This window comes from Mus caroli, unplaced genomic scaffold (assembly GCF_978045245.1).
Source record: "Mus caroli unplaced genomic scaffold, Mus_caroli_1 scaffold_15, whole genome shotgun sequence".
Taxonomy (NCBI): Eukaryota; Metazoa; Chordata; class Mammalia; order Rodentia; family Muridae; genus Mus; species Mus caroli.
Window position 1 is genome coordinate 104,181,175 of NW_028227270.1, and position 26,373 is coordinate 104,207,547.

General features: G+C 37.8%; 1 protein-coding gene across 4 annotated transcripts in view; it reads left to right on the forward strand.

Moving 5' to 3' along the window:
• The window catches only part of Sugct (succinyl-CoA:glutarate-CoA transferase), an 844,211-nt gene that overhangs the window by 712,033 nt on the left and 105,805 nt on the right, over positions 1-26,373 (forward strand). For all 4 annotated transcript variants that reach the window (XR_003834661.2, XM_029468350.2, XM_021180767.3 and 1 more), the window contains exon 13: positions 25,074-25,137. Coding sequence is in view for 3 of the 4 variants with exons in the window: in XM_029468350.2 (XP_029324210.1) it covers positions 25,074-25,137 (64 nt within the window). In the remaining variant the exon portion in view is untranslated. The remainder of the gene's footprint in view (positions 1-25,073; positions 25,138-26,373) is intronic.

Here is a 26,373-nt window from a genome sequence, read left to right on the forward strand (position 1 = left end):
ATGATACATTTACAACCTCCTGACCTGTTCTTAGAATGAATAAAACTTGACTTTCCCACAGGGCAACTGGAGAATGCTTAAGAATTAAGGAATCCTATGGTTCTTTCAAAGTGAAGACAGCACAGGCAGTCACCCTATGGACCACCTCTTGGCAAGTTTCCCCTTACAGGGCTTTGCAGGCCCCTGTGCTGGGGAGAAGGAAGAGTTTCTCAACTTTCACCATAGTTTGTAGCAACTGGTTCTAAGGAGAATTGAATTAAGGTTACAAATCTGGACTTTTAATATCCTGACTTTAAAGTTCATAAATCACTTTTATAATCACTGGATTCTATTGTATTTCCTATTTTATTTAATAGTTGTTATTCTTCTTACTTCCTGGGTTAATTAATCTTGGAAAAGATTGAAGTACCAAATTAGGCCTCAAAAATGTAGCTTAGAGCTGGAAACCTTCTGGATCTGAGAGTATTGAGGATTGCATTAGACAATCTGCTGCTCTAAGTAGACTTTGAAAACAGTATTCACTGACACCAGCATTGGCTCTAGCTAATGCCTTTGAGCTTTATCTTCAAGGGACAAAAGACACAGAGACAGGTGCAGTTGATATGGCTCAGCGGTTAGAGGACCCACCTATAGAAAACTCAAAGCTACATTCCTAGAAGAGCAGTCACTCAGTCATTCAGTTAAGGAGACAGAACAAAAATCTGGAAGCCCATGTTACATGAGAGGTCAAGTAAATAATTCAAGTTGAAGTTTGCACACAGCAAAGCCAGCACCAGTAATTAGGTAGAGAGAAAGCAAATTTAAAACCTGCATTGAAAACTAAAGTAGGAAACAGTGGGGAATCTGGACTTTTTCTCTTGTAGGAAAGATATAAACAGAAAATCTCCCATGAGATAGTCTTGCTCCAACCCAATTGTTCTACATATAGGAATCAATTCAATTTGGGATTCAAAAAAAGCGAAATAGCAATTTAAATATATTGTGATTCTATTTTGATGGTAGCCCAAGTACTTGGAGAAAAAAGCATGAAGCACCACAGGGAAAGTCACTTTACCCTATGCAAACTGAAGTATATGAAGCACAGTGAGAAAGGATCCATGGGTAGGTATGGACCTCCATAAATTCATCTGAATTCAGAAACAGAGATGGAGAGACATATTGAGCTGTCCCATCTATGCATGTCTGACATACATCTAATGTGAAGTTGCTGGAGAATATACAGAAGATAATTACAACATTTGAACATAGTTAGGAATTCTCTGTATAGCCCTGGCTGGCCTGGAACTCACTTTGTTGACCAGGCTGGCCTCGAACTCAGAGATCCTCTGCCTCCCAAGTGCTGTGATTAAAGGCGTGTGCCACCATGCCCCGCCTCTATTCCTCTATTCTATGACTGTGGGCATCCACTTCTGTATTTGCTAGGCCCCGGCATAGTCTCACAAGAGACAGCTATATCTGGGTCCTTTCAGCAAAGTCTTGCTAGTGTATGCAATGGTGTCAGCGTTTGGAGGCTGATTATGGGATGGATCCCCGGATATGGCAGTCTCTAGATGGTCCATCCTTTCATCTCAGCTCCAAACTGTGTCTCTGTAACTCCTTCCATGGGTGTTTTTATTAAAAGGAAATCAGTAAACAAGACAAGGATAAGTGTGGTGCCATGGTTTTGGTTTTGAGTGAGGTCCCTAAGGGTAGTGGGGATGAGGTTACCACAGCTGCCTCTGTCTTTTCAGAAAACACAAGTGTCACTGTTGGCTACAACTCAAAGTACTAGCTCTAGGCAAGTTCATGTTTCACAGGAATCACACTTGGAAAGTTTGATTGACACCCCCCCCATCTCTTTCCTTTCTTCCTAGCCCTGTATCTCTCCCCCTCCCCTTTCCCCTCCCCCTTTCCCTCTCCCTCTCCCTCCTGTCTTGATGTGTGTGTGTGTGTGTGTGTGTGTGTGTTACTGGAATCAAACCCAGGGCTAATCACATTGAGAATTAACTCTTCTACCAACTCTTCTACCATGTTCCATGCATAACTTTCAATGCCTATCAAAGTAGATTTTTGGATAAATATCATTATGCACAAAAAGCAAATCCCAAGATACAATGAATTAAATAAAACACAAAGTATGATGATGATAAACCTGTTTTTCTTCTAAGATTCAAGAGGTTAAACTGTACTCAACGTAACTACACTATTAGAAAGCAATTGTGGTTATTTTTGAAGGAAATAAAAATACCATTTGTCTTGTAATTTATGTCTATTTTTCCAAACAATTATGAAGTTATTAGGACATAAATTCATATTAATAAATGCATTTTTACTTTATTACTTAATAAACAAAACAAAATTACTTTAAAAACAAAACTAAACTAAACATTTTCCTTTTTGCCTAAGGATAGTGTAAAAAACTTTTTTTAAGACGCTAGGAATACTAGGAATCAAAACTTTCTGGAGGCATCTGTCATATAATTTAGCAGGGAATAACAAGATATGCACCGGTCGGTTTCTATTGTGATAAGTTTGTGTGAGGGCTGGTATTAGTTCTCGGTTTAGCACAAGATAAAGTCACAGGGATTAAACGCCAAGAAGGGGTTTTTCGATTACGTTGGCCTATTGGCATGCTTTGCTGGGGGTTGTCTTGATTATGGTAATTGAGGTGGGAACACAAGGCCACTGAATATCACCAGACATGGGAAGAACCATGGACTACATAAGAGCTGTGTGCATTCCTTGACCATGTTCTGATTTTGGCTGTGGATGCAATGTGACTGATTTCTTCAAGTTCAGGCTGATGTGATTCTCCCCTCAATGATGGACTATAACCTAGAGTTCTAAACGCAGTAAATTCATTGTTCCTTAACGTGCTTTTGCTGAGGTGTGTCATTCTGGCAACAGAAAAGTGACTAAGTCAAGTTAGAATTTCTCAAGGAAAAGGGTTAATAAAAGGATAAAGTCCATATCTTCTAAAGTAGAAAAGGTGGGAAACCAATGTCAAGCATGAATACTTTTTTGGTAGAACCAAAAAAGGGAGGGGGAATTAAATACAATATTAAAATGAGTTAAAACTTATCAATAATGCCAATTCATGCAAATTCTATAAAAATACTTTAATTAAAGGATACAGATATGGTTAAATAAATACCTGAGTTAGTATGCAAATTAAACTTTAACAATAAAATTTTAATTAATTAGAACTTGGAAATTTGTGAATAATGGGCAATAATGTTAGGATAATGTATTTGACAACTTCATGGGCTGTTAGAAATTCTGTAACATTTGTGTTTTGAAACTTAATTAAAATAAAAACTTTAAAACTGTTGTATGCATGGGGTGTTAAACATGCCCTTCATGTGTGGAAGTCACAGGTTAACTCACATATTCTGGTGGCTTTCCTTCTGTCATGTGGGATACTGGGAACTAACTTAGGCCATCAGAACAGACCAATCTACTAAAAGAAACTTTTTCAGGAACAAAATGGAATTTACTATGAACTGTGGTAAAGTCTTAATTCAGTTGCTCAAAGTTATTTAGAAGCCACCCCAATAGTGCACTTTTCTTCACAACTTCTCAATCACAGTGAAATAACAGCATGTCAAACAATGAGTACTAAAATTATTGTTACAATTGTTTTATTGGTCTATATTTATTTTACAGAATATTAGGTTTCATGAAGTCAGTTACGTTTAAGTCTATATTTTGACATACTCTTTTTAATATTATTTTATTATTTAAAACAAATTTTATATTTAAATGTATTTTGATCATGTGCTTCCCCTCCCCCAAGTCCTTCCAGATCCTCTCTCCATCCCTACCCACCCAACTTTAAGTTCTTTCTAAAAAAATAGAGAAAAGCTAAAACAACAACAAAATCCCTTAAAACCAAGAAAATATAAAGACACACACACACCAAAAAAACATAGAAATATAATCAAATAAAAGCACTCACCAAAAACTGTGAAGTTCACTTTATGTCGGTCAGTTACTTTTGAACATGAGGCCTATCCTGCAGTGTTTGAGACATCCCGTATCACTCTTTGGAAAAACGTGGTTCTCCCTCTTCTAACAGGTATGGGAGCTCACTTGTTAACCTTGACCCTAGTGGTTTTCTCTCACTCATTCATTTTTTAAAATATAAAAAAATAAAATATAATAAGACAAATTAGAAATTATCACATCAATCTTAGACAAGACAAACCAACAGAAGGAGAAGAGCCTCAGAGAAGGCACGAGAATCAGAGATATACTTGTTTGTACACTTGGGAATCTCATATAACCTGGAAGCCATACAAACACACACACACACACACACTCACACACACAGAGGACCTGGTGCCAGAACCATGGTGGCACATACTCTCTTCATTCTATGGCCTTTCTTTCATTTTTTTCTCTCTCTTTTTTCGTCTCTTCCATGACTAGTCTCATGGCCTCCTCCAATTTTGTCGCTGCTTTAATATCATTTACATACATTAATGGTTTTGTGTATTTATAAAATCCTAGGATCTACAAATGAGAGAAAACCTGTGACATTTGTCTTTCTGACTCAGGAAACTCTTCTCTACTTGTATCCATTTTCTAGCAAATGACGTAATTTTCATTCTACTCAATGCAACTCAATTATGTACATACACCATATTCTATTCATCTGTTCATGTGTGAACAGCCATTTTGCTTAACCCCATTTGCAGCTGCTATGGATAATGTATTGCAGTAGACATGGAGATGCAGGTATCTCTGTTATATTGGCTTATAGTCCTTTGGTATATATCCACAAGTAGAGCTACGTGCTGTAGTAATTTTGAGTTTTTTGAGGATGCTCCATTCTGATTTCTGGTACAGACAGACTAATTTCTATTCCCAGCAGCTATGTACAAGTATCTTCTTTCCTCACATCCTTACCAACATATGCTGCTATTTGTTTTAGGATAGCCATTCTAATAGAGCTAAGATAGATGGAACCTCACTGTAGTTTTGATTTACATTTGATGTTGAACATTTTTTGTATGTTCTTGGCAATTTGTAAGTCATCTTTTTAGAAATATCTGTTTGTTTTATTAACACATTTACTAAGTGTGTTGTTTGGTTTGGGGGCATTTAGAATATTTTAGTCCATTATATAGTACTTTACCTATATCCTAGGCTCTCATCCATTTAACTGTACTGGGTAAGAGCTAGATCTAGTTTGGTTTGTTCAAAATTGGGCATCCAGTTTCCCCAGTACCAGTTGGTGGAAACCTGAATCTTCTCTAATGTATTCTTGCAGCATCTTTGTCCAAATCAGATAGTACCTATAGTGTGGGTTTAATTGTGGGTCTTCTGGTTTGTTCCATTGCTCTTTGAGCCTATTTGTTGTGCTATCATCATGCTATTTTCATTATAATGGCTCTGTACTATTACTTGAAGTCAGGTATGAGGACACCCCAAGCAGTGCACAAACTAGAGGAGTTTGTGACCACTAAGTCACTAGCACAGATTGCTGGAGGAACCCTAGGTACTGTGGAGATAGATAGACCCATATGTGCAGCTATGTCAAAGACTAAACCACACTCAGATACTAAAATAAGTGAGAATTAAGAAGGAACTAAATATCATGATAGCAAAAAGTAATCACAGAAATTAATATCTACCTTTCAACGATAACTGCAAATGTCAATGTTCTCAGTCTTCCAATTAACAAACACAATTCCAAACTAGCAGATGGGATTAACAGGACTCATCTCTCTGTCACATACAGAGGACAAGGATACTTAATTGTTAAAAATCTTCTCAGTGATTAAGCATCAAACAATTTAAGAATAGTTTCCACTAGCTATTGAAGTCCTCCACAAGTGCATTCAGAATGCAGGAAAAGAAAGGCTCCTTGCACAGTTTGTAAATAAAATTTCTCTTGATACAGAAAAGACTGCATATTAATATGATTCCTGAAAATAACAGAAAAAAGAAAACAGAAAAAAAAGAAACAAAGAAAAAAACCAAACCAAGAACAACAACAACAAAAAAAAAAACCAACAAAAAAAAATCAAACAGAACTTAAAAAAATCACTTTGTTCTTGAAACATGTTTGTATAAATATAAGAGGATTGTTTCCTCATGTTAACAAATCAGTGTAGAGGTGAAGACTTCTTTGACTCCCTCAATAAGTTTGTTAAAAGTACTCACTAAAGTGAAAGCTTGCAATGCAGTTTCTCATCAAAGTAGAAAAAGATTCTGAACTTGATGAGGTGTGATTATAATAATTTGGTAGAAGTACACCCTTTTTGAAATATGATACATGTATTCTTTAAAAGCAGAAAAGGAGCCGGGTTTGGTGGCGCATGCCTTTAATCCCAGCACTTGGGAGGCAGGGGCAGGCCGATTTCTGAGTTCGAGACTAGCCTGGTCTACAGAATGAGTTCCAGGACAGCCAGAGCTATACAGAGAAACCCTGTGTAGAAAAACAAAACAAAAAACAAAAAACAAAAAAAAAAACCAACAACAACAAAAAAACGCCAAACAAATGAACAAACAAAAAAAGCAGGAAAGGAAACATGCATTCTACTATTGCCACACTCACTCATTGATAACATTAGTTGTCATATCTGGAATTAAATTCAGTATGAGAAGCCAAATAAAAATAGGAATAATTAGAAGAAAATACAAAACTAATTTTTTAAGAATATTATTGATTTTACAGAAAACTCAGAGAAGTGTATTAATATATTATTGTTAGGAATGTTTGCCATATTAAAAAAAAACTATTAAAAATTAATTTCATCAGCAATAGCCTGAAAATTGAAATAAAAAAAGTTTAACTTCTTCCCAAGCAGCTGCAATGTACTTCTAAGGCATTTAATGGAAAAATATACAAAGCTTTTATTAAAAATACTAACACTTTATAAAATATTAAGGATGACTTAAATAAATGGAAATTGCTAAAGTAAATGTTTAATTGGTGTAAGATAATATGGTAAGAATATTCTTTCTGCCCGATAGGGATTTCCTGGACTTGGATAAGCAAACTTTGAGATTTATAGAGAAGAGTTAGGGGCCAAGAACCCCTCAGGACAAAGGATAAGTCAGGGGCAGGTCATAGATCTTGCCAAATGTAACACTGCGACTCACTGCAAAGCCACAGTGATTTAGTCATTGTGGACCTGGCAGGAAAGTCATAGACCAACAAGCCAGAAACAAGCCCATCATAGAATGACTGATAGCAGGATTGGTGCTAGAGTCACTGAGAGTAAAGGCTACTCAGGAATCACTCAGAGAAAAGGAAAATCCAACTCCCTCTCACACCAAATTAAATGGAAATTCATATGCAGCTGTTAAGACATAATACAGAGGTTCAACATACCATTAATGCTATTTCTCCAATGACAACATCATGTGAAACCATACTGTAACATCAGGGCCAGCATATTAGTCAAGACAAAGACCATTTCACCACTTGCAAGGTTTCCTTGTTGCTTTTCTAATAGCTGTAGAGCCCCTCCCCCCACTTTCCAGCACTCTCATCTCTCTCCCAAATTCTCCACGTTTAGATTTGTCGTCATTGAATGCTATGGAAATGGGGCCCTTACTATAAAACCACCTCAAACTGGCTTTTCTCTAAAGAGTCATGTAGGTTTTTGTGTAAATTTGTTTGTTCCTTTTTACTGCTAAGAATTACTCCATATTGTGGAATATTTGCCAAAGACATCTCTATGTTTCTAATTTTGATTATTACAGAAAACTACTATGAATATTCACGTGTAGATTTTATATGAATATAATTTTTCATACATGTTCAACAATATAGATGCTGGCTTATAGGCTTAGAATTCTCAAAACCTACTTTAGTTAGAGTTATTAAATGTTTCAATCTCCATTTTAGCCCATTGACAAGAGGTAGCAGAAACGGATGCTTAATAAGACAATGAGTATATGGACTTCTTTAGACATAGATCAATGGGGGATTCCAATCTCCATTGTCAGGATATCAGCAGTCTAGTTCAAAATATCAAACACAGTCAGTGGTGGCAGTCCAGTCCAATTGGCAAACAACAAACATGAATCAGTAGCAGCGGTATGATCTAGAAGAAATCTTGACTGCTATATCCACATGAGTATGAAAAATTTGCAAGAAATATCCAGAATACTACGAGGAGTTCTTTGGTGCTTTTCTCTCTAAGAAGTCATAACAAGCAAAGATCAGCAAAGATCAGCAAAACATTGCAAGAAGAACCAATGGAAGATCTTCTCACTGTCGGTGGGGTTATATTTATATTCATTCTAAACATCATGTGCCCTCTCAAGGGTCAGCTCCAGCAAAGCATCATCTGCATTCTTTGTTAAAGCTATCTGTTTCAACCAAGCATTCTCTTATGTGTCTCCTTCAGCAAGACATCCTCTTACAAGACAGCTTCCAGGAAAACATCACATGGCACAACTGAGTCTCCAAAGAAACCAAAAATTTCCTCATCACTGGTTATCTGCATATATGTGTATATATCATATATCTATCTAGTCATCTATATCTGTCTATCGATCTATCTATCTATCTATCGATCGATCGATCGATCGATCGATCTATCTATCTATCTATCTATCTATCTATCTATCTATCTATCTATCTATCTATCCATCCATCCATCCATCCATCCATCCATCCATCCATCCATCCATCCATCTATCTATCTATCTATCTATCTATCTATCTATCTATCTATCTGGCATCCACTATCTATCTATTTTTAGAAACTACCTGTTTTCCAGAGGAGCCATATCATTTTACATTTTTACCAGGGATGTCTCCTTTCCAGAAATGAATGTAATTATTTAAAATTTTAGATCTATTTTTGCATTTGTCATTATAGACATATCACATTCTCAGCTTAATCCATACTTTCTAATAATTAATGACAGTAACTTCTCATGCCCTTTCTTTCCCATCTCTTGTAACCTCTTGCTTATAACCTAGGAGTATTATCTAGTTAGACTGTAATTTTTTTTACTGTAATGAGTCATTTACATTTATTTATACAAACACACACACATACATAAACACGAATGTATGTAACAACAATTAATGAAAAAAGAGGCAATAAATTTCAAAAAGAGCAAAAGAGGGTATATGGAAGAGTTTGGTGGGAAGAAAGAGAAGTAAAATGATGTAACTATAATCCCAAATAAAGGAAATAATAAAAATATTATTGTATTTTTATTTTTAATTTCAAGTCCATACCCATTGAGATAGGAGATAGAGTTTCCTATACAGGGAATTATGTGCACCCAGAAACCACAGATAATCAAATAATAGTTTGTGCCAGCTATGGGATATTTCCCCTTGAATTGTTGGTCATAAGTTTTTTAGAGACTCTCAGAAGAATAGAGAATATTCCCATTACTCTTGTCTTCCCACAAGAACTTGATAGTACGACTATTGCTGAAGATAACACAATCATTGGTCACAATGTGGAAAACTTGACTCGACACTAACCAGAGCTTTCTCCCTAATCTCTCACTTTTGTAGTACTAAAAGGTGCTATGTAGGCTGATGGGGTGAGGACTTGGGTGTGAGTTGTCAAGTCAATACTATTACTCAGGTTTGAATCCTGTGATTCTAATAATGACTTGCATGGCATAAGTCAATATGCCATGTGCAATAGAGGCAAGAATATTGTGCATGTAACCAACTGGTTGGTGATTAGCTTTGTGGCTTACTCCACAGGAGGAAATACATGCCTAAAATATACTTCTGGCCATGAACCCATGATTGGTGGGTGCCGCAGACAAACCTCACTTGGGTCCTCCATCCACGGGCAAAACTCAGGTTCCATTACAGGTGGGCAAAGAGTCAGCGAAAGTGGGGTGACAAACAGACCTGACACAAGGGAGTGTGGATCTGAATGTAATTTGTTAAATCAAGCATCAAACTTTTTATACAAAAGAAAATAGGGAAGTTGGGTGGAAGGTACAAAGAGGTTACTGGATTCTTACATAAAACAGAGGAATGCAAACACGGAAGGACTGGCAGGAACCAACTGGGATAAAATTCAATGCTGACAACTGGGATCAAAATCAGCTCCACCGGGCTGGTGAGATGGCTCAGTGGGTAAGAGCACCCGACTGCTCTTCGAAGGTCCAGAGTTCAAATCCCAGCAACCACATGGTGGCTCACAACCATCTGTAACAAGATCTGACTCCCTCTTCTGGAGTGTCTGAAGACAGCTACAGTGTACTTACTTATAATAAATAAATAAATCTAAAAAAAAAAAAATCAGCTCCACCTAAGGTCCACTTAATCTTAGAAGCCAGAGGCAAGGGCTTCGTGCCCTTGCCATAGTTCCTACTCTAGTCTACCTTACCCCTAGGCCATTGTAAATACTTGTTTGTGTTTGGGTGTAACTCAGCTACCTATAGTTCTAAGTATTACTCTGGTTCCTCCTTAGGTCACAAACTTCCTTCTTCCTAGATAATGGTAAATTCCTGTGTAGGGCAGTGATTTAGCTATCCATGCCCAAGGTCGGATCAAGGACTGCCTAGACTCTAACTTAGATATATGTCAAAATATCAATCCTTAGGAGCACTTGTGATAAAGCAATATTAAGGGAAACACACAGATCCATTTACCAACTAAAGCAAGGACATTGGAACATTCTTTATACAGGATGCCACAATTCCAGGAGACTAAGTTTCCATGAACTTTTCGCCTCGGAACAGTGCTCAGGTTTTCAGGGCTTGTTGCTTGTCACTACTGGAGTAGATGTAGCAGGTGGGCTCAGAGGCCTCAGGGAAAAATCCTCAACTGGTATTCTGTAATTTGATGTCGTATTAAAGTGCTCTGTAAATGTATCTCTCCATATTCAAAGATTAGTGCAGCTCTCAGATCTTATCAGATAAATTTCTTTGTGCAATGGATATTGGTTAAAGCAGAAACACATACTTAGTGAACGATCCAAGAGTGAGTGTCAATAGAGTGCTTAGTCATAAATGGCATTACTATATCACAGCTCTCCCCAAGACTCAAGGACCATCACAGATAAGAGAATGGCAGAACTGTGAGATCAAGGACTGGAAAGTAACAGTATAGTCCTGAAAAAAAGAGAACTGCTAAATTTAGGAACTCAGTGGTTGCTGCCCACTGTATGGCAGTTTCTTCCAAGATTAGGACCTTACTACATGTTGGAAGGAAGCTTGTTAAAGCATAGGATAGTTAAAGGGAGGTAAATCAACAAAATGTTTTAAGATAGAGTTCTAAAGGGTAGAGAAATCAGACTATTCTGTGGCATATGCTAGCTAAAACAGAATGTTTATAGGGACATAAAATGAAACAATGATCTGAGGTGTAATAGAGCACTCCATCTTGCAAATCTCCTTCCTCTGGGGAAGTAAATTTAACTGAATGGCTTCAGGAAGTCCCTGAAACTGACCAAATTTACTAGATTCCTTCCTCTCCATAGAAATGACAAGGGCCAGGAGAAGATAATCTTAGACAAATGGCTGCCTGGAAGAAGCAGAGACTGCATGAAAGGAACAGAAACCAGCTGAGTTCTCTGTGAAGAACATTTTCTAAATGTTGAGCTGCCTGCTGGTTGTGGAGTGCACTCCTGATTTCTAGATTTTGAGATATGTCATCCGTGTCAGGTATGGCCCAGAGAGATTTACATCCTCTCCCCCAGATTGTCAAGGGCCAGCCAGAGCGACACTTTCCAAGGCACGGGCCCCTCTCGGACGGATTTGGTGGTGCAGCTCTTTTCCAGTTACTTTCGTTCCATACACAACTTCCCATGCACATTCCTATAATTACTCTTGAAGCCCTCATTGGTTCATGATGTTGGATTTGCATGGTATCTGTTTATTTCTCTATTATTGGTTCTCTTTTGAGGTCAGCAGACATTTGTTTCTCTCTCCCAGAAAAAACGTCACATAAGACCTGCACCAAGTCAAGCCAGCCAATGTTCTCGATTGGAAAAAGGGAGTTATGGGCCCTACTTCTAAGTTGAGGAGCTATACCTAGTTGATGTCTTGAAGAGGAGTGAGGGTCAATTTTCTTTAAGAGTATAATTCCTGGTAGGTTGACCATAATCGAGTGAATGGTCTTACACCAGGGATATAGGGACAGCACAAATTGGTGTTGATGAGTTGTGAAATAATAATAACTGGACACAAAGTTGTAGAGTAGGAGGTTGGCTTTAGTCCAGAAACAGGTGGGGTGCATGTGATAGTAATAACATTTTAGAAACAAAAGAGCTTTAGGTTGAGGTTTCTTGTTTTTGTTTTGTTTGTCTTGCTAATTGCTCAGTTCCACTGTTAAAAACAAGTTGTGTCTGGTTTATTTGTGTCTTTGGCAAGAATTGTTTAGAGATGCTTTTAGGGATTTCTTTTTGAGTTCTCTACTCTGCTCTCTTAGTTTCCATCAGCAGTCTGCTCTGCTAATGCCATTTCCTCTTAGTCCCCACAGTAGAACATCTATATAAGTGTAGCAATCTACATATTCAGTCTCATTTTATTGTTATTTTCAATATTGTAACACAAGGTTTGAGTCTAGCATTTTTCATATAGATTCTTGAAGAAATTTTTAACTACAAAAAATGTGACTCTTCACAAAAAAACACATTAAACCTCTACATTTTGAGTTATCTATGTTGTGTAGAGTATCCTGACCTGGTCCTTGGGAGAACAGATTTGAGAGGATGGTTTTCAGATGGCATACAATCTAAAGCCAGGACATAAGTCAAGTGTAGAATTATATGTCTTTTAAGTTAGGATGTTCTATTTTTAATGACAAAAATGATGGACTAAGTATTAGGTCTATCTTGTACTTTATAAATTACAAAATGATAATAGTTGTGTTCAATTTATATCTGAGATTAAAGAATCTTTTAAGTAGACAGAAAGGGGGAGGTGTTGTGGATATCCCTGGGGTTGCTTGTATTTTGATCCTAATTCTGCCCTCCTGGGAGGGGTTGCAAATGAGGAATGAGTCATGTACTCAGGTGACTTCTTGTGAAACACTCACTAATGATTAAAGGAGCCAATCACTCGGTGAGTAAGTGAGACTTCTGGGTTGAATAGAGGAAGAGAGGAAGCAGGCAAGAGTTAGGGTTTTTTGGACCATGATAGCATGAGGACAAGACGTAGCTCCAAGTGTCTCCTGGTTTCAATGGCAGATCCACCAAGATTCACCACCAGAGGATTTAGATTTAATAAGGCTTACTTGGGATTTTTGCTGCACACAGCGATTGAGTTACTGTCATTTCTGAACTAAGTTTTTGTTGTGTTTTCCTTCACATTGTGGCTTGTCTGGGTTAAAAAAAGAAAGGTACAGAGGCAAGGCATGGGTTTGCCTGAAATGCACCATAAAGGACATGGGGGATTTTAAGCACGGGTTGGCATGGAAACGACCCACCAGTGGGAACTTAGTGAGCTGGGTGGAGATGTTTTGGGAGCTCAGGGCCAGAGAGTTTCCACAAGATAAGAATAGGACACTCAGAAGCCCGGCCTTTAATCCCAGCACTAGGGAGGCAGAGGCAGGCAGATTTCTGAGTTCAAGGCCAGCCTGCTCTACAAAGTGAGTTCCAGGACAGCCAGGGCTACACAGAGAAACCCTGTCTCGAAAAACAAAAACAAAAAACAAATAACAAAAAACAAAAAACAAAAAACAGGACACTGAGAGCGCTGGGGATGAGAGTAGCAGGACACACGCACGGGAACGTGCTGGTTCTTCTTTTACTATATCCTGCAACAGTGGGAATGACACAAGGTGTGCTTCTTTCTTTCTTTTTTTTTTAAAGAGAATTTTACATAAACAAAAGGTAAATTCAGTCTATTATAGTTACCACACTATAAACGAAGGGTGGCAATGCAGTTGAGAATACATACAAATTATAGACATATAACATGGTAGCATTTCAGCTTTCCAACAATTAATACATAAAGAAGCTGTATGTTGGTGACTGATCACAGGTCTATCATTTCTGTAAGTAAGGCCATGTCTTGATTAAATTTTTTATTAGATATTTTCTTCATTTACATTTCAGATGCTATCCCCCTTCCTAGTTTCCTCTCCGAAAATCCCTTATAATCTCCCCCGCTCCCGTCTCTATGTGTTGAAGTCTTCCTTAATTTATTTTTGATCAGTACTTTTTAGATTCTAGCTTGCTCAATCTGTATTGTTATGATTAAATTTCAGTACTTAATTTCTTTGTAGTGATATTAGCTTTAGTACTTATGTTCATTCTCTTTTCTATTTTCTTGATTTTTGATCTTTACTTTTCTGTAAATTGGGTATTGTATCCCTAAGAGGCAAGCCTTTCTGCCACTCTGCCTCAGATTTTCATGTGCTGGGTTCTAGGATGCACCATGACCATTAACTTGAATCTATATTGTTTATCAAGTCAGAGCAATTTCCTTCCATCACTAACTTTTCTCTCAGCTGTTATGGAACTCATCAACTTTTAAACATTTCCAAGGAAATTTAGAATATCCTTGTCATCTAAGCATAGGAAAGAATTTCAAAATAAATAAAAACTGCAGAACATATTACAAAGGTCAGTAAATTGAGAATGATGGAGAAGGGAATTTTGTTTAGTCAAACATATCACAAAGTGAATGAGAAATAAAGCTGTATTTTCATTTCTACTATTTTTTGTGTTACAATAAGAAATTCATATTCCAAATATGTGAACTTTGAAATTTCAATACTAGAAAACAGTTAAGGCACTGAGAAAGGGTGCAAATGAATTGGATAAGTATTTAATTATAAAGATGAATTAAATGATTATTAAGCTAACAACATTCTTAACTTCTTATACATTCTCAATTGGCTGCGGGTTCATGAGCTTCACCACCCTTTCATTACTGAATGCTGACAGTTCCAATATTGTGCAGATCTGTTTATATACAGCCTTAAGGCAGCTCATTGGGATACCAATAAAGGAAAAAAAAAAGATAAAAAAATATGAAAACAGAAAGAAGCCTAATTGGGAAAAGAAAAGATCAACAGGAGTGGGAAGAAGAATACAAAGAGTAACAAAGTGAATAGATAAAATCCATGGTATAATAAGTATATCTAAGAATATCACAAACACATGGACAATATATAACAATAAAATGTACAAAATCATGGTATACTTATTCAGCACCATACTTTACAATAATGGCCATGATTAGCCCTCAGCTATATACTTCAAAATAGTTAAATCATAGAAATACTATCAAGAAAAAAGCAAGTCAGAGAATATATATGCATATAAGTGGTAAGTTAACTAAATATTTCATTGTTAGAAGTATATAGATATATGACACTATAAAAGTAAGAAATTCAGCTGACTGATTATTTGGGATTTTATCTGGGTCTGAGCATTGTAGTGGTTTTTATATGCTTGGCCCAGAGAGTGGCACTTTTACAAGGTGTGGCCCTGTTGGAGTAGTTGTGGCCTTGTTGGAGTAGGTGTGTCACTGTGGGTATGGTCTTTAAGACCCACATCCTAGCTGCCTGGAAGTGAGTATTCTGCTAGAATCCTTCAGATGAAGATGTAGAACTCTCAGCTCTGCCTGAACCATGCTTGTCTAGATGCTGCCATGATCCCATTTTGATGATAATAGACTGAACCTCGGAACCTGTAAGCCAACCTGAAATATGTGTTGTTCTTTATAAGACTTGCCTTGGTCATGGTGTCTATTCACAGCAGTAAAACCCTAACTAAAACAAGCATACTTGGGGCATTAATCCTGTTAAAAATATTACTTTCTTATTCTGGTATTAGGTGCATATACGCTCATTTTATCAGTAGTTCTTGAACTATGTATGTATATATATATATTGTGATGGTTTGTATATCCTTGGACCAGGGAGTGGCAACATCTGAAGGTGTGGCCTTGTTGCAATAGGTGTGACCTGGTTGGAATGGGTTTGTCATTGTGGGTGTGGGTATAAAATCCTCACCCTAGTTGCCTGGAAGTCAGTCTTCCACTAGCAGCCTTTGGATGAAGACATAGAACTCTCAGCTCCTCCTGGGACATGCCTGCCTGGATACTGCCATGCTCCCACCTTGATAATGGACTGAACCTCTGAACCTGTAAGCCAGCCCCAATTAAATGTTGTTTTTTTATAAGACTTGCCTTGGTCTGGTCGTGGTATCTGTTCACAGCAGTAAAACCCTAACTAAGACAGAAGTTGGTACCAGGAGTGGGGTATTGCTGTGATAGGCCTGACCATGCTTTTATTTGAAAGAATGTGGATTTGGGGACTTTGGATTTGGAAAGCAGTGGAATGCTTTAAATGGGGCTTAATGTGTCATCCTAGTAGGAATATGGAAGACTTTGTTGCTGGGAGTGATTTGAACTGTTTTGACCTGGCCCAAGGTATTTCAAAGGAGAAGAATTTCAGAATGTGGCATAAAGACTGTTTTTGTGGTATTTTGGTGAAGAATGTGGCTACTTTTTACCCTTGTCTGAAATGTCTGCCTGAGGCTAAGGTGAAGAGACTTGGATTAATTGCATTAATTGCATTGACAAAGGAAGTTTCAAAAAAGCCCAGCAGAGACTCTGTTCTCTGGTTAAGTCTCACAAAGAGAAGTTTGAACAAGCATAGCAAGCTTAGAAAGGCAAAATATAAAATATATGGTTTGAGTATAAAAGGAGTTCCAGGAAGTGAAATGGAGCAAAATCTTGTGTTCTAGGAGATAAAAGATTAAGGGAGTGGGACCTTGGGGCAAGATTCTACCCAGTTTAATTAGATCCAGGCATGGTGGTACACACCTTTAATCCCATGAGACAAGCATGCTGATCTCTGCATTCAAGGTCAATCTACACAGCAAACACCAGCATAGCCAAGCTTAGGCAGTGAAGGATTTAGAAAACATGAAGCTAGTGATGATGTAATAGTACAATAGGATCATGTTCTAGTTCCTGTAAGCAGCAGATCTCGGCAGCTTCAGCCATGTGGTTATGGCTCTAGAGTTAAGAATGGAAGGAACTACTGGGAAAATTGATGCTGGTTAGCTGGAGCTAAGGAATTAGAGGTGATTAAGAAGAGACCAGCATCATTGAGGTGAAATCTTCTGGAAATTGTTTTCTGGGAGCACAAAGAAGCTGTGTTCCAGAGATACCCAAGGTTGTACCTCATGCTGCGGCTGGACTTGGTAATGTGTAAGAGTCACTCAGGTGGTACTGCTTAGAAGGAATGAAGGGATCATGGAGAAAAGCTGAGGCTTAGCAATGTGAGAGGCCAAGGAAGGCCACTGGAGAAGGTGAAGCCTCAGCTGTAGTTTACAGCCCAGGACTGAAGGGGTCATGCAAAGGATTTGAGGCTGGGCACCCTGAAGATAGCCTATGAGAAGCTATTGGTGAAGCCTAGTTGGAGTGGAACACCCCAGTGTATTGGAGATGTCAGTACCATGGGATGATCACCAAGAACATCAGCCGTAGTGGAGTGGATCAACCTGAGCATAGAGTGCTACAGAGACAGAGATGGAGAAGTGATGCCAGCCCTTAGGAGGAGTCCAAAAGATCAAGTGGAATCCCAGACACTGAAAGAAGAAGCTGTAACATTGAAATTGCCTTGGAGACTCAAAGATGTTAAAGATGCCAGAGCCATGGGATACATGATGAGGAAAGCTGCTAACGGGGAGTGGAACCAGCCCAGGAGAAAGCAGTTTGTTGCAGTCAACAAAGATGAAAAAGGAGGGAGATCTGAAGACCACTTTGATATCAGCCATGGAGATGCAGAGTTTGGAGTTTGCCCAAATGGTTTCCTGCCTTATTTGGGGGATTACAGTTAATTAAGTTGACTGAATCTCAGAAGAGACCTTGAACTTTGGACTTTTAACATTGTTGCAACTGCTATAGACTATGAGGACTTTGAAAGTTGGACTAAATGCATTTTGCATTATGCTATGTTTAAGTATGGCCCCCATAGACTCATGTTTTGAACATATATATATATATATATATATATATATATATATATAATGCTTAATGCAAGACTAAAGTATGATATTATGATATGTGTGTGTGTGTGTGTGCATGCACGCATGTGTGTGTGCGTGCATATGTTCTAACTACATGTATATATGTATATGTTCCTGGTGCCTGTGGAGGCCAGAAGAAGGAATCAGATTACCTGTAACTGGAATTACAGAAATTTGTGAGCTACTGTATGGATTCTGGGAATTGGACCAGTGTCCTCTGTAGGAACAGCATGAATTCATAACTGATGAGCCATCTCTTCAACCCCAGAATTAATGAGGTTTTGACATTAAAGTATGAAAGACTTGTGTGTATTAACTTGAAAATAAGATTTATTTATCAAAATTGAGCCAAAGGGGAAGTTGACTGTGATCAATACATGTTTTGTGTAACTCTTAGTGAACTAATTCAAATTTTAAAATAGTAGGGAAACTGAGAAGAGAAGAGAAGAGAAGAGAAGAGAAGAGAAGAGAAGAGAAGAGAAGAGAAGAGAAGAGAAGGGAAGCGAACAGGAGAGGAAAGGAAAGGAAAGGAAAGGAAAGGAAAGGAAAGGAAAGGAAAGAAAAGAAAAGAAAAGAAAAGAAAAGAAAAGAGCAAAAAAGTAGAGAAAAGCAAATTGAGTCAAAGAATAAAGCTCTGAACACCAGTTTTTAAAGCTTATCTCCATTGTCTAGGTAGAGCTGGGGGCTTACCTGCTTTTTGTTTCATGGCTTCATGTTATTTCTGTATTTTCTGTGGCAAGTTTTTTTAATAACAATTGAACTAACTTCTTGGCTATATCTATCATAAATTTTGCAGTGCTTATGGAACTTCTCAAATGCTATTTCAAAATTATTCTCCTTTTACACTAAAATGATTAAATTGCTAAAGTTGATACTATATGTGAATGGTCTCAATCTGAAATTCATAATGTTCCAAAACTGAGTGCTTTGATACCACAAATGGAAATTTTCATCTCATAATATGGGTTGCATCATAAGTCCACTAGGAAAACATCCTATAAAATTAGCTTTCAACTAGAATATAGAGTATAGATGGAACATAAGTGTGTATTCTTTCCAAAATCTTATTATGTATGTATAACTATTCCAGCATTGGAAAAATCCCTTCTGTCATAAGCATTTCATATAAGGACTGTTTGATTTTAATGATAAAGGAGAGTAATGTAATACCTTTGTTTTCTGAGACACTATTGCATGTTTTGCTATTTTTTGTTTTTTGTTTTTGTTTATTTTCTAAATTTTTTTGAATTTTTCTGATTTTACTGAATAGTTTTTGTTTTGTTTTTGGTTTTCCTGAATTTTCCTAATGAAGTAGATTGATGATGATGTTCTTCAGGTTTGGGAGACATGTTTTATGGTATGAATGGAGTGTCCCTTGTTGTTGATTATTAGGTCACTCTGAACATTTTCTAGTCAGGTATGACTTTGTCCCTTCCAGGCCTTCTCAGCATGGTCCCTGGAATGTCTTCCCATGCTTGTTTGCCAGATAGCCCTTGAGGTCACCCAGAAGTGCTAACTGAAGGCATTATAATGCAACTCTGGACAGACTTAAATAAGATCCTAAAAGTACACGGATTGTGGAAGGACTTTGTGTCTAGGGAAATCTAGAGTTTGCTAAAATAGTTAAATAACAACCCTACCAAATTATAAAGCCAAAAAGAAACTAATATTATCCAGTTAATTCTGTTTATGTTATTTTAAAAATCAATATTTGTTGAACATCTATCAGATATATAGCAGATGATCAAACAGATGTTATTAAATAGCTGGAAGGGACAAGCAACCTTTAACCCTAACATTTAAGTGGAATTTCCCACGCAGGGCTGGAAGCTTCTGTAAGCTTCTGGACCTAGTTCTCTCCTCCCCTCACCTCCCCTCTGTGGCCTCAATTTTTCTTCACACCTTACATCTGGCACATAAGTATTTATATACCAGCATAGCGGTATATAAATAATCCCATCACTTTGGAGGCAGAGACAGATAGATGTACCTCTGTCAATTTGAAGGGTATTCCTGGACGACTTAGTAAATTTCAGAACAGCCAGACAGCTACATAATGATAACCTGTCTCAAAATCTACATTAGTATTTGTACTCATTATCAATTAATAAGCATTCCTGATCATGCATTTAACACATGTGTGTTGCACAGATAAATGCATGTGCCTAAATCCATACACAGTTTCTTGGTAAAGCCAGAGCATGAGTGCTGTGTCCTGAGTTGGAAGCACAGTCATTTTTTTTTTTTTTTTTTTTTTTGGTGCCAGGGCCATAACTACCATGTCAATTAATCCCTACAAATGCAATAGAGAAATTAATACCCTTTCATATAGTGGGGATTCTGAGCCTCAGAGTTCTTCAGTGCTTTGCCCCAGATCAATGGCTGGATCTGTCCCTCTCACATTTTGGGTGCAGTTCCTTCCCACTGCGCAGCTTTTGAGTTGTGCCAGGGTGTTCTTTGCTTCCTATGAGGGAACAGTTTAATTTATTGATTTATCGTGCCCCCTGATGCCAAGCAATTGCTTTAGCTTTATTGCTCCTCTCCAGTGACTTGATTTGACAGAATTGTCCACACTGGACAGTTATTCTCATGGTAAATCAAATTATGCCTCTCCAGTTTTTTCCCTTTGACTGACTGTCCGAATGCTAAGAGCCTCCTCAATGACTAGCATTAGAGTTACTTAATTACAGTCCAAGCTCAGCTGGCAATGGCTTGTGAAATCCTGGGTCAGCACTCACTCTCTTTAAGCCACCATTATCTTATCATTGAAGAGAAGATACTACTTTGGGCCTTGTCTTGTCAATCAGTAGATTTAATGAAACATGTTTGGTTCATAATATAATGAGTGGTCTTAAATGAGTTTTGTTATAGCTGCTGACATTGCATTAATTATGGCTGTTGTTGGCTTTAATATTTAATTGCAGTGTTATCTCTGTTGAATGACCTTCACTGACCTCTATGACAGGAGTCACGTTGTGTTAAAACAGGAAGAATTAAATATTTGCTTCTCACTGGACATTGTTCCTTCCTTGTGGAGCTTTTTTTTTTATGTCCTAGATTGATTTTAAGGCTTTTGTTTTCTATCTCCTCTCTTATAATTACAAATTTTGGTAAAACTTATTGATTATTATTGCCTGCCCCTTCTTTGTGCCTCACATATCAGAGTTGTGTGGAGTTTGTTGAATTAAGTGAATTTGTCAAATGGGGATACATTGTAAATTGCCTAGATTCGTCTTCTTCTGGGCATCTTTACTAATGCCATTGTTGGTACCACCTCAGTTTTGATATGTGCAAAGAAAGTGAAGTCTTAAGCTGGTTTTCCTACTTTCCACATTTTTTGTGTGTGTTGGATAGAGGGTATCTGTATGTGGAGGTGGTGAGGAGACACTGGAAAATGAACCTAGAGTCTTACACATAGCATTTTCCTGTATCTTAACCCCCACTACCCCCCACCCCCATTTCAATTTTTAGACAGGGTCTTACTAATCTGTCCAGGTTGGCCTTGAGCTCAGTTGGTAACCCACACAGGACTTGCGTTTGGAATTCTCCTGCCTCCGTATCTCAAGCAGCTTGGATTACAGGCCTGTGCCCACAGGGACAGCTGAGGGTATCAGTTTTTAAATTTTGTGCTTTTTTTGTTTGTTTTTCTAGTGCTACATTACAGATATTTTTCTTTTTCTTCCATAGTACTTTATAAAAAGACTTACTTTTCTTTAGACTTGCATTGCTCACATCACTCTAAGGTATACATTTATCACCCCATCATTAATACATTACCATTTGACTATCATTAGGCTGTCACTCTGTAAAACCCCTGAGAAAGAAAGAGAGTCCTTATTTTAAATAGGCCTGATACTTTGCTAAAGAGGTTAGTGCACTATCTGAAATTCTATTCTTGGCAAGAATAGGCTTTTGAAACATCAAGAAGAAATGAAATTTAGAGGTCCCCCCAAACAATGAAAGGTCTGGGAAGAAAAAAGTATTAAATGGGGGTGAAAACAGTCTAATCTAAAACATTGCCAAAGGACAAAACTCACATAAGAGTTCCAGGGAAGTTATTTATTTTGAAATAATTTAATATGAAATAAGAAGACTCCGAATGATCAGAAAGAATGAAATTAGAGTCAAGAAATCCACATAAAGGAAAATTATGGTTTAAAGTCCCTGAAGGGGTCTGGCAAGGAGGCTCTGGTTAAAAGTGAACTGCTCCCTGAGGTCCCAAGCTTGCTTCCTAATATCCCCATCAGGATACTGATACCTGCTTGTTACTCCAGCTCCAAGGGATGTGATTCTATTTCTTCTGGCCTTCATGGATATCAACTCTCAGGTGTACCCCCTGCCCCAATATATATACTTAAAAAAAAACTATATTATGTCTCTGAAGATTCTCTGGTCCATTTTTGGTAGCCATAATACAGAAAATATTTATTTAATATTTTTATTAAAATTTTAGACACTGGAGTCTTGGCTAGATGAGAGAAGGAAGGTGAGCCATTTACTAACCCTTTCCAAGGAAATGTTTGAGAAGAGCTGGCAGGAGGCATGCCTTAATTTCCAATGAAACCTTGATGAGACAACACACTGGAGGTCCTGGGTGAGATATATGTTAAGATAGTCTTCTGACTTCAGAACTATTTGAAAACGATGTTGGGAAAAGCTCCACAAACAATACTGGAGAATTACCTAAGATTCTAGGTCATTGAGCAGTTTTTTCCAGGGACAGTACTGTCTCTGGGACCATAAGACCTGGGCCAAGATAAAAGCCTATGGAATCTTACCAGTTCCATACTGTACACTAAAAGGAGAGTGTCTGCCAAGAGATGCAGTCAAGCCAGCTTTTTGTATGGATCAAAGCTCAGTCCTGCTGATTTGCTTCATTGTCCAGATGTCACAGCAAACGACAATGAGAAATGGCAGGTCAGTTTCTCATGCCAAACATCAGACAAATTTGTATTTTTGCTTAAAGCTAAGTATTGATCTGGTAAATGTCTCAACTAGGAACTACTACGTGCAGATAGCAGTCAAGTTAGAGGTAAAAGAAGTGTGATCCCTAATGCTGCTTCTGTGAAATATTTCAATCAACTGCCTCTAGCTTTTGCTTCACAAAACTTTGACACATGTCCCTTGACCTTTACCAACTACCCTTTCACGTTTGACACTTAACATTTGCTACGTGATTAAAATTCAGCGTTAATTAATTTCAATGCTATCAGTTAAGTTATATTTAGCTAAGAACACTCACTTTTGTCTTTTGTGAGTAGCACTGCAGCGCTATTACAAAGAGGTAGTCAGGAGGGCAACAGAGATACGAGAAGAGAAGAATGATTCAGTGTGCGGATAATTGTTTCAAGTGAAATTTAGCTTGGTATTTTTGTTCCTGTCCTCAGCAGAACTGAGATTTAGCACCTCCGGCTGGCATTTAGCCCCCACCCCCACAGAGAAGGAGGCTGTGCTGGGTGGATGCTGAGAATGAGCCACACCAGAATTAAATTATAGCACAGTTCTAACACTGGCAAGGGTTTTCTCTGGCCAGCTCGTGTGTACAAACCTGGTAATGCCAAAAGAAAAGCAAGGCATTGCTAGCAAGGCTTTCCATATGGTGTAGCATTGGCCTGAATGATGGGGGTTGAATTCTTGCTAGAGAGTTACTCTCTGAAACAGTGGCTATTCCTCACACAACCTTATTGGATACCAGAATACTTGAGCACAGCAGAGTCAGACATTCAATCTTAAAAGGCTACCCATGAAGTCATCTTAATGATGACTTATGTCATAGTGTAACCCAAATGCTTATTAGAAGTAGATACCAGTCCTATCTCTCCATAGGGTTTTTTTTTTCATGGAAGAATATGTTTTTATTGGCTCTTATTCCACATACCCTCACCTTTTATAAATACATTATGGCAACAATGTGGTTCACTAAATCTGAATCTCAAAATGCTCTAGAACCATTATCACTGTTGTTCTGGTCTGAACTCAAAGTCCTTAAGTGTGTTGCACCACTGAAATGCTTCTATCAAGTACAGGATAGAAAGAGAGGTCAGGTAAGGAAACACAGTTTACAATTTAGTTGCTAAAGATGCAATCTCCCATTTTGTATTCTTCTAGTTGTTTAAAATAAATGTTTTGTCTTTTAGTAACCCAACTTTTACATTGCAGAGTCTGGCCTCAAGCCATCATGGCCTACTCTTAATAATAGGTAAAGCAGATTATATATATATTGATTATATATAGCAGACTTTAGATTTTTGAACAATAACAAGAATTTAGCCCCCATTTCCAGGCTATGTAGTCAAATACCAAAGCACTCAGGTATATCAGGCATATGCTCCTGGTGAGATACTGTAGTAGTAACTGACCTATGGTCTTAGGTCATATCCCAAGCTATGCTTACTTTTTTCCCTAAGGGAACACTGAAAAGACGATCTAGGTCTCAGCACAGAAGAACCTACTCAGCATTCTAGCATGAAGTGTTTGGCTCTTTTTGTGTTCCCTCATCAGAACCCTATTCTTGAGAACCTGTAAAGTCTTTTCATCATAGAAAATATCACTGGGCAAACCTCCATGCTCAATTCCCTAACCTGGGTCTTTCCTAGACTCTTTATCAATTGACTATACTCGTGTGATTATCTTAATAGTCTTGTATCTTACACCTCCAGCTGTGACTTGCCTCTTGGACACAGACTCACTTTTCACATTGAAATGACTTCCTAATTCCACTGAACGGATGGACAGGAGTGCATGTATATCTCCCATGGCCTTCTCTGGTGCAGGTCCTAGCTTCCCTCCTGCAATTGACTTTGTTCAGATCCTGCCATTATTTAACACAAAAGATAAGGTGACCTTTGACATTAGTGCAGGACACTTAGATGAAAGAAGGAAGACAAAAAAATGATATTTAAAGTAGGTTAATATTTTAAGTATGAGAAGATTTTGTTTAATTGTACTTTTACAGTCCATGAGTCTCTTAGCCACTTTTGGCTTCAATTAGTATTTATGACAATAAGAGATAATTTTCAAGGGAAAGTTTAAAGATCTCTGTTTTGTAATATCTTTCTTCAATGTTGACTAAATAGATGGCTGTCTCTATATCTTGAGATTGAATATAGTTTACTTCCATAAACTATGTTTCTGGTTTTCTGTTTTCAGGTATTGCACAATGGCCTTGTTATGGAGATGAATCATCCAACTGTGGGGAAGATTTCAGTCCCAGGTTTGAATTTTTTTCGCTATTTTACTTAACACCTTCATTCATCAACTGTACATAGGCTTCCTACCACAGGGGTCTGAAAGCTCCTTAAAGAACTTATTGAAAAACAACTCAAATGTATAATTTGTATAAAAGGGAAATCCTATGATCATACCTACCTGTAAGAATGCATGCTGAGACTACAGGCTATGTGTCTTTTCACTAAAGAATGTTAAAATGTCTCAGTGACAAAAGTGTGCATGTTTCCTTATTGCATATTATGCAGTTATGGGCACTTGAAAGTAAATTATGTAATTATCAATAGACAAATAATAATAATAGATATGTTATAGACCAGAAATATTTTGTGGTTCCTGTGAAGGAAGAACAGGAATGTGGGAGTGGCCATCTATCAGAACCGTGTTCCAATGTACAGATCTTGACTTTCCAGGTCAAAAAATTAAGTGCTAATAAACTGTGGTTTTCAAATGTTGACTCATACCAGATAAGCTCAACAAAGTCTATTGCTTAGGCAAAAATGCCATTTTCATTTCCAGAGGGATCTTTGTGATAGCCAGGAGCATCCTCTATTTTTCAGTTTCAAAAGCAACCTGATAAGATTTCCTGAAGCTGCTCAGATAATGACCATTGATGACCAGAAACATGTATCCAGAGGGAAACATGAGGAATAGAAGCAAATTGAGAGGATGTGGATGTGAAGGGTGTACGAAGGGCTGTGTGTGGAGAAGGAAGGTTAATGAGGGAGTCACACAATCACAGGCTATACATGTTAACATGGCATTTAGAAAGATCTTGAAGAAAATGTTGATGAAGTTGTGTATCATTCACCCATACAATGAGCATAGGGTGAACGTCTGGTATTGTTTTGGAGTCCACACACAGACCTTGTACTTATTAGTATGTCAAACACTATGAACTATGCTTCTGAAAGTCCCGAAATAAAGGGAAGTAAAGTGTGCTGTCCTAGAGACTGACAAGTACGCAGGTGCTTCTGTAGTTTGGGGGACTGAGGAACACTTATTTGGTAGGCTGCTTCATAAACTAAAGTTGAAGAAAAAATAAAGTTGGCTTTGAAGAAAAAAAGGCAACGTTTGAAACCTGATATAAGAAAGATCTGGGTGTGCTTAAAGGTTAGAAAAGACCATTTGGCTGGAAAACACACTAAGGGCACAGGCAGAGGCTTGAGCCGCCACCAACTCAGACTTGCCCTAATCTCCACCGAGAGAGCAGAGCAGCACA